Source organism: Solanum stenotomum, chromosome 10 (assembly GCF_019186545.1).
Source record: "Solanum stenotomum isolate F172 chromosome 10, ASM1918654v1, whole genome shotgun sequence".
NCBI lineage: Eukaryota > Viridiplantae > Streptophyta > Magnoliopsida > Solanales > Solanaceae > Solanum > Solanum stenotomum.
Window position 1 is genome coordinate 13,897,926 of NC_064291.1, and position 13,108 is coordinate 13,911,033.

At 33.7% G+C, this 13,108-nt stretch overlaps 1 protein-coding gene across 3 annotated transcripts; it reads left to right on the forward strand.

Annotated features, from left to right (window-relative positions):
- The first annotated feature begins 1,569 nt into the window (after nt 1-1,569).
- On the forward strand, nt 1,570-6,451 carry LOC125842470 (KH domain-containing protein At4g18375-like). Of its 3 annotated transcripts, XM_049521770.1 has the most exons (9): nt 1,592-1,709; nt 2,103-2,699; nt 2,855-3,349; nt 3,767-4,006; nt 4,094-4,178; nt 4,269-4,360; nt 5,039-5,094; nt 5,171-5,267; nt 5,989-6,451. In XM_049521770.1, exons 2-9 carry the CDS (start codon nt 2,124-2,126, stop codon nt 6,118-6,120), a joined length of 1,773 nt encoding a protein of 590 aa, XP_049377727.1. In that variant the 5' UTR covers nt 1,592-1,709; nt 2,103-2,123; the 3' UTR covers nt 6,121-6,451. The 3 variants fall into 3 exon arrangements, with proteins under 3 accessions (XP_049377725.1, XP_049377727.1, XP_049377726.1); XM_049521768.1 differs by having other exon boundaries at nt 1,570-1,684; nt 4,094-4,360; XM_049521769.1 differs by having other exon boundaries at nt 1,593-1,709; nt 4,094-4,360.
- The last annotated feature ends 6,657 nt before the right edge of the window (nt 6,452-13,108 follow it).

Here is a 13,108-nt window from a genome sequence, read left to right on the forward strand (position 1 = left end):
AACTAACAACAATATTTTTGTAGGAATAAAAAAAGAGAAAAGTAACAATTAAAAATTTAGACCCTCCCAAAGAAATGGTAGCAAATAACAAATTTTTCTTTTCTTAATTTACGTATTATTTTATTTTAATTTGATTTTTTTAAAACTTTAGAGTATAATACCAAAAAAAAAAAGGATAATAGCTAAGATTGAATCCAAAAAAATAGGTAACAAATACCAACAAGATTCCCCTTTTCAATATTTTTCAACAATATTGATTGAAAATTTGAATATGTACATTTTAAATAATTAAATTAAAAATGTAATTAAAGTTTATGTATTAGATGTTTAAAATTGTTTCTCTCTATAAAATAATCTTAATATTACAAACACATTGATACTTGCACTTTTTCGTAATTTGACTCTCAAAAGCATTTATTAAAGAAAATTAATCAAATACAAATTGCTTACCAAAAACAATTTTCAAATGAATTTGCCAAACACAAATTGCTTTTTTTTTAAAAGTACTTTTCTGAAAAAACTATTTTTTTAAAAAACGTTTCTAAAAATAAGCAATTTTTAGCAGCAATGTCAAACAGGCTCTTAGTCCCAACTAATTTTTTTTGTCTTTTATAATTTAAAAATATATTTTATAAATAAAAAAAATAATTTATGTATTTTAAATTTGAGTCTTAAACATTATATTCATGTGGTTTTTCATATGATTTTTTCCCTAGCTTCACAAGTTGGAATTCCACCTCATAAAATATGGGTAAACAACACAAATTTCACTAGTTTACAAGCAAATTACTTTATTTTACATGAGTTTTCAATATTATAAATCTTATTAGAATTTAGACTTTGGATACATGTATCTGACATGTCTAGATAAATGTATCTCGGATACATGAGATCAAAATTAGGTGTAATTTATTTCAGATATATTGTATCCAAGTTGAATTGCGTGAATTTGACTCTCCCCCTTGTGTCTCTCCTATGTATCTATATTTCAGAATATATCTAGCATCTAGATACATGTATCTAGTGTGATTCGCATGAATCTATGATACATAAACTATTTAGCTCGCTTCCCTCCTATCTCGCTCGCCTCTCTCCTTTTCTCGCTCGTCTCTCTCAATATTTCAGTGTATCTGATAGAGAGAAATATTAAAAACATCTCTAAACTTGACGCATATTATTAGTTTCGTCTCCAAACTATTGACAACTTTAAAAGTATCCCTCTACATGACTAACTAAATTTAGATACACCCTGATATGTCATATGACATAACAAGTGGTCTCAAATTCTTGTAGGAGTCTGGGCTCTTAATAAAAAGGTTGAGAGAAGTGTTGAAAACTCTCTCAAACTTGACGAGAATTTAGAGGTATATTTTAATCACGTTGCAATATTCGGAGAGTATTTGGGTTAAGTTAATTAAGTAAATGGATATATTTAAGACGGTCAATAATTTAAGGATAAAATTAATAATTTATGCTGAATTTATAGTTTTTTCATACTTTTCTCTTTGCGGTAAAAATGTTTGTGTAATTAAATAATTTTTCTATAAAATATCCTCTTTAATACATTATCTGGTCAAAGAAAAAACCCACAATATCAAAGGAGCAAACCGGTCTGAACCAGTTATCACAAAACTAAAAACCCTAATTTTGGAATATCACCACAGTTCTCACAGCTAAATCACAGGTGCGCAGCTTCGTTTTCTCCGTAGGTTATGGTGTTTCTTCTCTTTTCAATCTTTTTTTATATCATCTACGAATTGTGTATGTACTATGTGTCTTTGCCTCTTTGTTTATTTATTTTTTCAGAAGTGTTACAATCTATTTCTCTATGTTTCTGGATCCAGTTTGTATTTTATTGGATGTATTCTTTTCCTACTAGTTTAGGATCGTCGCATAGTTGATAGGCAATTTGTGTTTTTTTCAAATTTTGTATCTGAAAATTTGTTTTTGCTCTTAGGGTTTGAAGTTTTTCTTTAAGGTGTTTCTGGAAATCATGTTTTTGGAATATGTAATATCTGAATAGTTTGTTTTAGTTTCATTTTTTTTTTCTGTTTATCAAGAATGTGTAATTAGGTTTATTAACTTTTATGCTACATTTTTAGGGGTAATTCTTATATTTTATTATGGGTGAGACTGGAAAAAGATCACGTAGGGATGATGGAGATAACAAGAACCAGAAGAGGAGGACAGATAGGGACGAGAAAAGCGATGATGAGCTAATAGTTTACAGAATTCTGTGTCCAAATAATGTGATTGGCAGTGTTATTGGAAAGAATGGGAAAGTTATAAATTCAATTAGGTCTGAGACTAAGGCGAAGGTCAAGGTGGTGGATCCATTTCCAGGTGCTAAGGATAGAGTTATACTCATTTATTGCTATGTAAAGGAAAAGGAAGATGTTGAGGTTGATCAGGAGTTCAATGAGAAAAAACCTCTTTGCACGGCTCAGGATGCTCTTCTCAAGGTTTATACGGCAATTGCAAATGCTTTGGCTGCAATTGGAGAATCTGATAAGAAGCGGAAGGATAAAGAGGAGTGTCAGCTTCTTGCTCCTTCAAGCCAGTCTGCTAATATCATTGGTAAATCTGGTACCACCATAAAGAAGTTGAGAAGCAAGTTGAGGGCCAATATTAAAGTAGTTGCCAGAGATGCTAGTGATCCAACACATTCCTGTGCACTCGAGTTTGATAACTTTGTTCTGGTTAGTTTTTTTTTTATAAAAAATATTTATTGACAATTAAGTAGTATTAGTGCGTCACGCAAACTTTATAAAACTACATTCTGCTCCTAAATTTTGTTGTTTCGAGTCAATTGTTAGAATTTATGCATGAACTGACAGTTTCTTACTTAACACAGATAACTGGTGACCCAGAATCTGTTAGGAGATCACTCTTTGCTATTTCTGCAATCATGTACAAGTTCACACCTAAGGAAGAAATTCCTCTTACTACCAATGTTCCTGAAGTCCGTCCAAGTATTATTATCCCTTCAGATGTTCCCATATATCCAGGAGCTGGGATTTATCCAAATGTGGATCCTATTATGCCATCTCGATCTGTTCCATCTGTTTTGGGTACCACACAAATACCAGAGCTTCCGGGTTATGTGGATGCAGGAAGCACATGGCCTATTTATTCTTCTGGTCTTCCCATGGTTTCTGGTTACAGTGGTACCTCTCAAACTGAGGAATTGACTATTAGAGTGCTGTGTCCAACTAACAATATTGGTCGTGTTATTGGCAAGGGAGGAGCTTCGATTAAAAGTGTAAGGCAAACAAGTGGTGCTCGTATTGAGGTTTGTGATGCCAAAGCTGATCGTGATCAGTGCATTATCACAGTCATTTCCACTGAGGTATTGCTTTCTCTCCAGTATTCAAAGTCCCCGAGTTGGTGAGATTTTGGTCTTTTAGCAGTTGTCTTTCTTTTTGTGGAAGTGTACTTTGCCTTCTCATAGATCATTGTGAAACAAACTTATACACAGTAAGCATTGGTGACAGTTTTTCATTTTTTTTGTTTATCCTTATTAGGAGGTAAAAGAAGATTATGCTTTTTCTCCCGCTTTTGATCTTTGAGGTATTTACATGCAGGAGGGTGTGTGGGGGGGGGGGGGGGGNTGGGGTGCTATATATTTCATTTTATTTGATGCTAGAAACATTAATAATAGGCTGTTTATGTTGCTTTTGTAATTATCTTTATAGAAAGTAGTTTGATTCATCTCCATTGTCTTGTATTCCATGTATTAACCATATTCAGCATTTGTTTTCTGTAGTCAGTGGATGATCTTAAATCCATGGCAGTTGAAGCTGTACTTCTGCTGCAAGGGAAAATAAATGACGAAGATGAGGATACTGTAACTTTTCGTCTACTTGTTCCATCCAAGATTATTGGATGTATCATTGGGAAAGGTGGTTCAATCGTTAATGAAATCCGGAAGAGAACTAGAGCTGATGTACGTATCTCAAAAGGCGAAAGGCCCAAATGTGCAGATTCAAATGATGAACTTGTTGAGGTCTGTCTTTCATAATAGTTTTAATCAATTAAACTGTCTTTTAGTTGCTTCTCCTTATATTCATTAGCCATCGTTTTAAATGCGTAGGTATCTGGGGAAGTTAGCAGTGTGAGGGACGCCCTTATCCAGATTGTACTGAGGCTCAGAGATGATGTTATAAAAGGCCGAGAAGGTAATCATAATCCATCTGCAGGTGCTGATTCTTTACGCGCTGGTGGTACTGGTTTCTCATTGGCTCCAGTGTTGCCCAACGTTCCTCCAGCTGCTCCTTTGAGCTATGAACATAGGATTGAAACTGGGAATGGTGTTGGAATGCGTTCTTCGGGCAGCCGCTATGGTCATGAGTCGCTCTCGGTATACTTCTGCTTTCCCTGCATGGCACAAAGTTCTATTTCCATGCTGTTGTGTATTTGGGCATTTCAAACTCAAATTTTAATCAAAATTGCAGCCTTGTAAACTGCATCTTATGTCAATTGTTTTTTTCCTCCATTTTTTATTTATAAATTGTTTGAAATAGCTGTTATAAGGTGATTCAAGAAATGAAGCATTTGGTACTGGTGACTGTCTAACATTACTTGATGAAGATATGCAGAGTACAGTTATCTCGCTTTGGCAAAGCAAAGGAGAGATATTGAGAGTAACCTAGTCTGGAAAACATGTTACCTTTTCTCCCTCTTTTACTATTAATTACTATATAGTTAGGTAGCTATGGAGAAGTTACACTAATGTCATTCCAGTGACCAATCTTTCTTCTCCCTTCATATGAATGGTCTAACTAATGGAAATGTTAATCTCTTAATGAGGATCTTATATGAATATGATGAAGTCACATGAAACATTCCAATTACTGTTGATGTTTATCTCGCAATCTTCATGGATTTACTAGTTGTGAAGTCCTTGAGTCTTATTTCTAAATCTTTTTTGGCTTTGCGGTGCCATGGATTCTGCTTCTTGCTGATTGCTATTATTCATCATCTGTTCTTTACTTTCACTGTTCCTGGATGTTTACTTTCACTATTTTTCTGTTGGAAGATGGGGGACGATAGCTATGGAACGTTCTCTTCATATTCCTCAAAGTTATATGGCGGGTAAGTACTTTATGCTGGTGAATTAACTTGTATTTTCTCTCTTGATTTTTCTGAACTGTATCATGCCTTTGAGCAGATTGCCTCCACCCTCAGCTGTAGAGATGGTTATCCCAGGACATGCAGTCTGTAAAGTTATGGGTAAAGGTGGCTCAAACATAGATAATATCCGCAAGGTAAGTAGTTACTTGAGCCTGTTTAAAACTTGATTTTTTTATGTCCATCGCTTATCTTCCTTTGGTGGTCTAATTTACATGGTTGTTGAAATGATACGGGCTTTGAATTTCAAACACTTACCTCTCCCTGCATTTCTTCTGCTCTTGTGTGGCATTTATATTTGGGACTTATGGTCGAGGCTGGTGTTGTTTCTTCATTATTTTCTATATGGTTTCTTCACTATTGTATTTCCCTTTCTTGCTGATTTTGATATGCTGTAATTGAGTCGAAGGTCCATAGGAAGCAGCCTCTACCTTCACAAAGGTAAGAGTAAGGCTGCGTACACACCGCCCGAAGCAGCCTCTACCTTCACAAAGGTAGGAGTAAGGCTGCGTACATTCCACCCTCCCCAGACACCACTTGTGGGGTTGCACTGGGTATGTTATTGTTGTTGCTGGTGTAGCCACTGACACTTCTGCCTAGCCAACTTCTTATGTGCAGCCTACTCAACTCAAAGAATAGACAACAAAATGATCATTTTTTTGTGTGTGGGTGTGCATGCCAGTATGCATGAATAGGTGCATGCTACTATGTATGAATACCTTCATACTGAATGAATATTAGATACTTGTTGTTTTATCTTGATGCCGTAGGTATTACTTGCAGTGCAAGTTCTGGTATCTTGCTATTACTTTGATATGATGGTTGGTTACTTTCTTAAAGTCATCGTTCCTCTTGCAGATATCTGGGGCAGCTGTGGATATAATCGATTCCAAATCCTCTCGAGGTGATCAGATTGCTATAATATCTGGTTCGCAGGAACAGAAGCGTGCTGCTGAGAACTTGATTCAGGCATTCATAATGGCGACTTGAGCAATAATGACACATCTCCTTTCTGAAGGTGTGACCTTGACTAAATATCGAGGTTCCTTCTTCAGAAGTTCCTCTCTAGAATATGGTAGGTTATCGTGCTGGAGAGTGTCATTTGCGTAGGTTTGATAAATTTCTTCTCTGTAGGAATGTTTGCAAAGAATTCATGTAGTTGGACCGCTTGTTCTGTTTTCTGCCTATATAGGTTCAGCCATGTTGCCTGATAGGCTCTTTTCATCTGCTCTGGTTAGAACTTCGTAGGACATTATCTTTCCTTTGATAGTCTGTCATCAGTTCTTATAATTTGATGAATATGGCTTCCAACTTTCTCCTACTTTCCCATGCTCTGTTAACTTTATACGGAACTTTAGCTATTATCAGCTGTCAAGCTCATGTTACATGGATTTCAGTAGCTTGTTGCTGATTCCTCTTTGCTCTTAGCTTCTTCAGTAAGATCAAGTCTTGCTGATATGACCTGTGGCTCATGTGCTCATTCTGTGAGTTCGGATAAATTCTCTGCTGTGTGCATTAGCACTACTAGATATATCCTAATAACCAGTGAGCGTCTCCAAATTCTCAAGATCCTCTAAAGAAGGAAAATATCTGGTGCTTAACTTGGGCTTAGCATTTACTGTTCCATATAATCATAGTTCTGCAGTTTCCGGTGCCAATTGCTTCCAAGATTTCTCATTGAGTATATTTTCTATCTAATTTGATGCCGTCCTTTTCACCTTTCGCCATCTTGTATCTATTTTTGGAATCTTTCAGTTCCTCTATTCACTTTACTAAAAAAGAAAAGGGAAGACAAATTTATTTCACTCTGACAGCCGTTTAGATCTTTTATTCAGAAGAGTAGAACTGAAATTAAATTTAGGAACAGAGAATTATAAGCAAAAAAGGCAAACAATTTGTTCAATTTACTCATTGATTGCCTTGTGACTATTTTTTTTTTGAAACTTGGTAACTTTGTATTATAACACAATAGTACATGGGCAGTACTAAACCTTATATACAGATGAACTCCAAAACTCCACTGTTCTAAATCTAAATCGAGTCTAAAACATCAATTATAGAGACAGTTTCATTTGAGTATAATTGATTGCACCAAAAACATAACAACAAAATGCAGTTGAGTTTAACTTTCTGCATACTATTCTCTATGCTCTCAAAACACCTAGTATTTCTCTCTTTCCAGGTTGCCCACCAGATTGAAGAAGGGATAATTCTCCATCTCGTTCCGTCTTTAGCTAGCACTCCTGCCTCCTCCCAACTTTTTAGGGCTTCAGTAATTCTCCTAGGCATTGCCCAGGATATGCCTTTGAGACTCAAGAATACCCTCCATAACTGTTGAGTAAATTTGCAGTGTAGAAAAAGATGGTTAACAGTTTTTGATGTTTCTCCACAAAGAAAACACCTAGAACACAAGGTTATCCCCCTTTTCATAACATTATCCTGTGTCAAAGCTGCTTCCTTAGCTAGCAGCCATATAAAACATGAGACTTTATAAGGAATTTTGCCTTTCCAAATTTGTCTCCATGGCCAGATTCCTGGAATCTGTTGACTTGGTTGCTCCATCAACCTGTAAGCTGCACCTACTTTAAATATACCTTTGCTGCTTCCTTTCCACCTACTTTGATTGCCTTGTGACTATTGCATGCACATAATATTGATCTGCCACCTCTTTGTATTTTATTTAATTACAACTTAAATTATCTTAGTACTAGCAAGATAATTTATTAGAGAAATTAATTCCCTAGTCTTTGGACTTTTTCCATCTAAATCCTTCATCAAAAGGTTTTCTCTAGCCTCGTTACGGAAGGGGAAAGACACTTCTGCACATCTTTTCACTTGTTTATATAAGCTTTGTTATCTCATCTTTTCTTGGTGAAGGTCATTGAGTCTTAGTATAATACATGAGCTGTGTAGCAACTTGCTTGTTTAATATTTCCAATCTGTCGACAGTCCACCAATTATTCTTAGCAAGTGCTAGCTAATATGAATCCTGTTTCCCTCTGCTCTATTCGTGCCTTCTGTTATAGTAAAAAATTGGTGTTCCTCAGCATTTTAGAGTTTCTTTAAATCTCACACTTATGGTTCACCGGTAACATGTCTCTAATCATATTTAAAAGACTCTTTAATACCGGACCTAATGTAAGTTTTAATCTACCTTTCTCCGTTTAGCTCCAATCACCATAATGTACACTTACAGACTGATTCGCTCATGTGGGATATGTAGGGATGGCAATGGGGCGGTGTGGGGCAGGGGTAGGTCGGGTTGAGCTTAACTTGCAAAAAATTTAATCTGCCCCGCATAACATTTTTTTCATTTTCAACCTGCCCTGCTCTGCATAGAACCCCGCCCCGCATAATTTATTTAAATATTTTCCTTTCTAGTTAAGTTTGATGCTAAAAATAAAGTTCATAAAACTACATTTATTTTTTTTATTAAATTGTATTAATTTAATAGATAATGACTTGAAGTTTTATTTTTTAGAGGTCAATTGGCAAGGCATGTAAGAAATTGTTTTAGTTTTGATTGAACCATTTTCATATACTATCTTGAATATTTTAGCAGCTTTAAAGAAACTATCTTAATAGATAATGCTCTATCACTCTTATAACATGTAAAAAGTTAAAATTAAGTTTGAACCTGCAACCCCCCCNCCCCCCCCCCCCCCCCCCCCCCCCCATTAGTTTTTTTTAAAAATCACTTCAACCTGCCCCGCATTCCTCCCCTCATAGCCTTAAACCCATCCTGCCTCAATGCCATCCCTAGGGATATGGACAAATTATCTTAGGTGTCCTTTTATATTAATATACATATGTTGTTTCTTTACGCACCTTTGTATGCTGTGATCATTTCTAATATTTTCTAGTCAACTTATTGTCTCTCCCTGTTCAGAATACTATTAAATCATTTCTGGTACATTTGTGGACTTCTCTTTTCTATTCTATGTTTCTCTATGTCAATAAATATCTATAAATATCATTTGTAGATCCTTATTCTGCTCCTTATTTTCCATCAATGTTCTTGGTATAAGTACAAACGTTGTTAAAGAACTGCCAGACACAAGTACTATAAACTATGTTATAGATCTAACAGACCAGTCCAAACTGGTTCTGTCATCCTTGATGTTCATCAGTATACTCCGTCTTTCTTTTCCAATGTTTCATCGATGACTCCTAAGTTTAACACCATGGTAGTTCACACAATTTTAAATATCTACTTCGTTGTATCATACCAATGTACTCTCACCACCTGCATTCTACTCCTTAATGTCAGATTGAATGGCTTCTACATTCTCCGTCTTCCCTTTTGCTCTGAGTCCCTTTCTAATCTCTTTAATATGTTGATTTGGTCATAATTAGTGCTTCTGTTTTATGATAAGAATAGTCCTTTCTAAAATTCTCTATTTTGATAGATTGAGTACCTGGAACGAACTTTTTCTGTTATGGAGTTTTGCAGGATATTCAGTTCAACTCCATAATTTTTGGTCATCTTTGTCGGACTGAAGGTAGGTTCACTGAGAGCTCTTGTTTTCAACTCTAGTTAACAGTATGGTGATATTGATGTCGAGGTTTCCAGGGAGATGTCCTGCCCATTTCACTGCTAGGGATCAATTCTAATCTTCTATTGAAGGTTGGTTGGTTTTGGTTCTTGTTGACCTTTTGGTCTCTAGGGTTAGCAATTAGAAGAAGTGTCTTAGTAGGGAAGAGCTCTGGCTTCAAATCGTAGTTTGCAGTCTGCTGATGGTCATAATGAACCTTCTAGCGAGAAAGTCCTTTTAAGGAATTGGGTAGAGATCTCTATTCTTAGGTAGAAGTTTGTCCTGACCCCTAAAGTAGTTTTGATCTTGTTCTAGGAGTCTGCCCCATGTCCTCTCATTCTAGGAGTCTGCCTTATGTCCTGTGGACTATTTAGCCCATGAAGTATGTTACTTTAGGGAGCGTTGTGTACTGAGGCATTATGTTGATTAAATTAGTGATTGTACATATTTGATTTGATGTTTTTTTTCATGCTTATACAAAGTAACAAGTGATCTTTGTAATCAAAGAACGGATAGGTAGATGATGACATGGAAGTGGTCTCTTTCTGTCTTTTACTTGTTTCTTTTGTTGGTGTGTAATGTTATGCAGTTTGAATCTGCTCTATATTGATGCATGGCCATATTTTTCTGCTTTGGTGACCAGTGCTTACTCTATTCTTCCTTGCTTTAATATAAAACTACTCTTTTTATGTTCGTTTATTTACGGTAAACAAGGCCCACATGTTTACTTGTAGTTGGTTTTCGTTATGGCACATCTCGATAACGAAGTAACTGCAGTCTAGCAGTATGTGCTGCATTATTTTCAGTTCTAGGTTGTAACTTGTTTTTATGCGTGTCGAAAAAAATGAAAGGTGTATGAGAAGAAATGTTGGCATCGTTGTTAAACTTCAATCATTATAATTTTATTGCTGAGGTGTTGACGATTCACAACTCAATAGAGAGAAATGAGAATACTCACTGTTTTTCAACAATAAGGTCTCATAATGAACTTGGAAAAAATTGATGTCCTCATGCCTATATTTTTACACAATTTCCAAAATTTAATTTTTTTTTTTTAAAAAAGAACAATATGCAATGTTGTATATATAGGAAAAGGCTTCATGAAAAATTATCAGAAGAGGAATACAAGGAAGAAGACGTATAGAGAAGGTCTCTTGAATTAAGATGGTATAAAAGGAAAACCAATTTGCATGTTTATTGGTTTTGCTATTTTTGTCGAGAAAACTATAACTCACTGGTCAATTATTAATCAAAATTGAATCAATTTAATCGTTTTAAAAATTATTAACACGATCAAATCAAATATAGTCTACATTTATCTGATTGTTATCGATTTCAGTAGGGGTGTCATGTGGTTTGGTCGGCTATTTTAAAAAAATTTATACTGTCTCAATTTTTTGGGAATTTTATAATATATAACCAAAAATACTTTTTAAAATTATCCTAATCATATCCAATATAGTTCGGTTAATTTTTGATTTATTTTACTTTTAAAATATCACCTCAAAATATACAACTACTAATATTTTTTTTTCATAAATATGTTCTTGAATAAACCCTTTAATTGTTCACCAAAAAGAAAAGAATGTAAAATCTTGTTGCTGTATTGTTTGATATTAAATATTTAATAAGAGTGTTTGGATAAGTTTTGTTGTATTGTAATTTTAAACCTAATTAAGTAAAGACTAATTAAAGAAAAAAGTCCCAAAGTTGTCTAGTCACCAGAGGTTTAGGACCTACGTTATATTTATATTTGAAAATGATATAACATATAAATATATCAAATTTAACATATTGTTAATATATAAAATATATTTACATACATGTAAGGTTATTTGGTTTGGTTCTAGAATTTTTTGGTTTTTTTTCATAATTAAAAAAATCATCTCAATTTTTCGGAACGGTTATACACTTATATAAAAAGTCCACAATTTTATTGAAAAAAATAGCATAAATTGATTCGATTCGATTAGGTGCGGTTGGTTTTTCATATTCTTTTGACACCCCTAGATTTTAGTTAAGTTATTTGTTTGTTAATCAAACACGAAAATAAAAGAAATGATTCATTCAAAAAGAAGGTTAATTATTCAGTCAACAAGAAAGATAGAATGCCTAACATTACAGAACTTTGGTTCACTCAATTTGATGTGAATAAAAGTCCAAAATCCACCACTTTGGCCTCATAAATTCTCTCGTTAGGGGTGTCAATGGGATGGTTTGGTCGGTTATTTTTAAAAACTTACATCATTCCAAATTTCGGGTATTTTATAATGTATAACCCAAAAATAGATTTCTTACAACCATTCTAATCATATCGGTTACTCTTTGGTATAGGTAGGGTTCAATTAATTTTTGTTTTTTGTTTTAACTTTTAAAATATCACCTCAAAATATACTATTATTAAAATATTTCATTTACAAATATGTTCTTGAAGAAGCACTTCAATTCTTCACCAAGAAGGCAAGAATGTAAAATTTTCTTGTCATATTGTTTGATCTTAAACATTTAATAGGAGTGCTTGCATAGATTTTGATGTATTGTTTGATAGAGTATTTATCTTTTAATTTTAAACCTAATTAATCAAAAGGCTAATTAAAGAGCAAAGACCCAAAGTTGTCCGGTCACTTGAGGCTAGGATCTAGGTTATATTTATATTTTAAAAATATTATAAAATATAACATATTGTTAATATAAAATATATTTACATACACGTAAGGTTATTCAGTTCAGTTCAAGAATTTTTTAGTTCTTTTCATGAATTAAAAAAACCATTCCAATTGTTCGGGATAATTTTACTTTTAAATAAAAGTCCACAATTTTATTGAAAAATTGACATGAATCAGTTAGGTTCAGTCGATTTTTCATATTCTTTTGACACTAAATTATCAATTTTAATGAAAACATATATAAGATGTTTAAAATTATACATAAAAAATAATTTATTATGTATGTATAGTTATAAAATATATGTATATATTTGTTGGTTCGATTAGGTTTTTTCTTTGATTTTTTTGGATTAAATCAAAGTCAAACCAAATATTATCAATTTTTTTAAAAAATGAAAAACCAAGTCAAATCAAATCAAATATTATTAATTTTTAAAGATGTAAAACCAAATTAAAGAATATCCAAATATAGTTGATTTGGTTCTATTTTGCAATTTGAATAGGTTTTAATCTAAACCCTAAACACACCCCTATCGGTAGGAGTAAAAGTTGTACTACAATCCATAAATAAAACAACAAAAATATCACTAGTTTGGACTCAAAAACAAATCTTAGGAATTTTTTTGGACCTAAAGATGGAAGAAGGCTATTTATGAGCCATTTTCCATAGATTAAGGGTACTTATGAGCCTTTAATAGACATGTTAGTGTAATTAAGTAGTTTTTTTCTTTTCATATATATATAAATGAGGGAAAATGTCCAAGAATACCCTTAACA

What these genes read in the sequence shown, in the direction of transcription:
- LOC125842470 (XM_049521768.1), top strand. Translation starts at nt 2,124, where the DNA reads ATGGGTGAGACTGGAAAAAGATCACGTAGGGATGATGGAGATAACAAG. An exon ending in TCACAGTCATTTCCACTGAG is followed by an intron (nt 3,350 to 3,766) that starts GTATTGCTTTCT and finishes TGTTTTCTGTAG; the next exon opens with TCAGTGGATGATCTTAAATC. An exon ending in ATGGTCATGAGTCGCTCTCG is followed by an intron (nt 4,361 to 5,038) that starts GTATACTTCTGC and finishes TTCTGTTGGAAG; the next exon opens with ATGGGGGACGATAGCTATGG.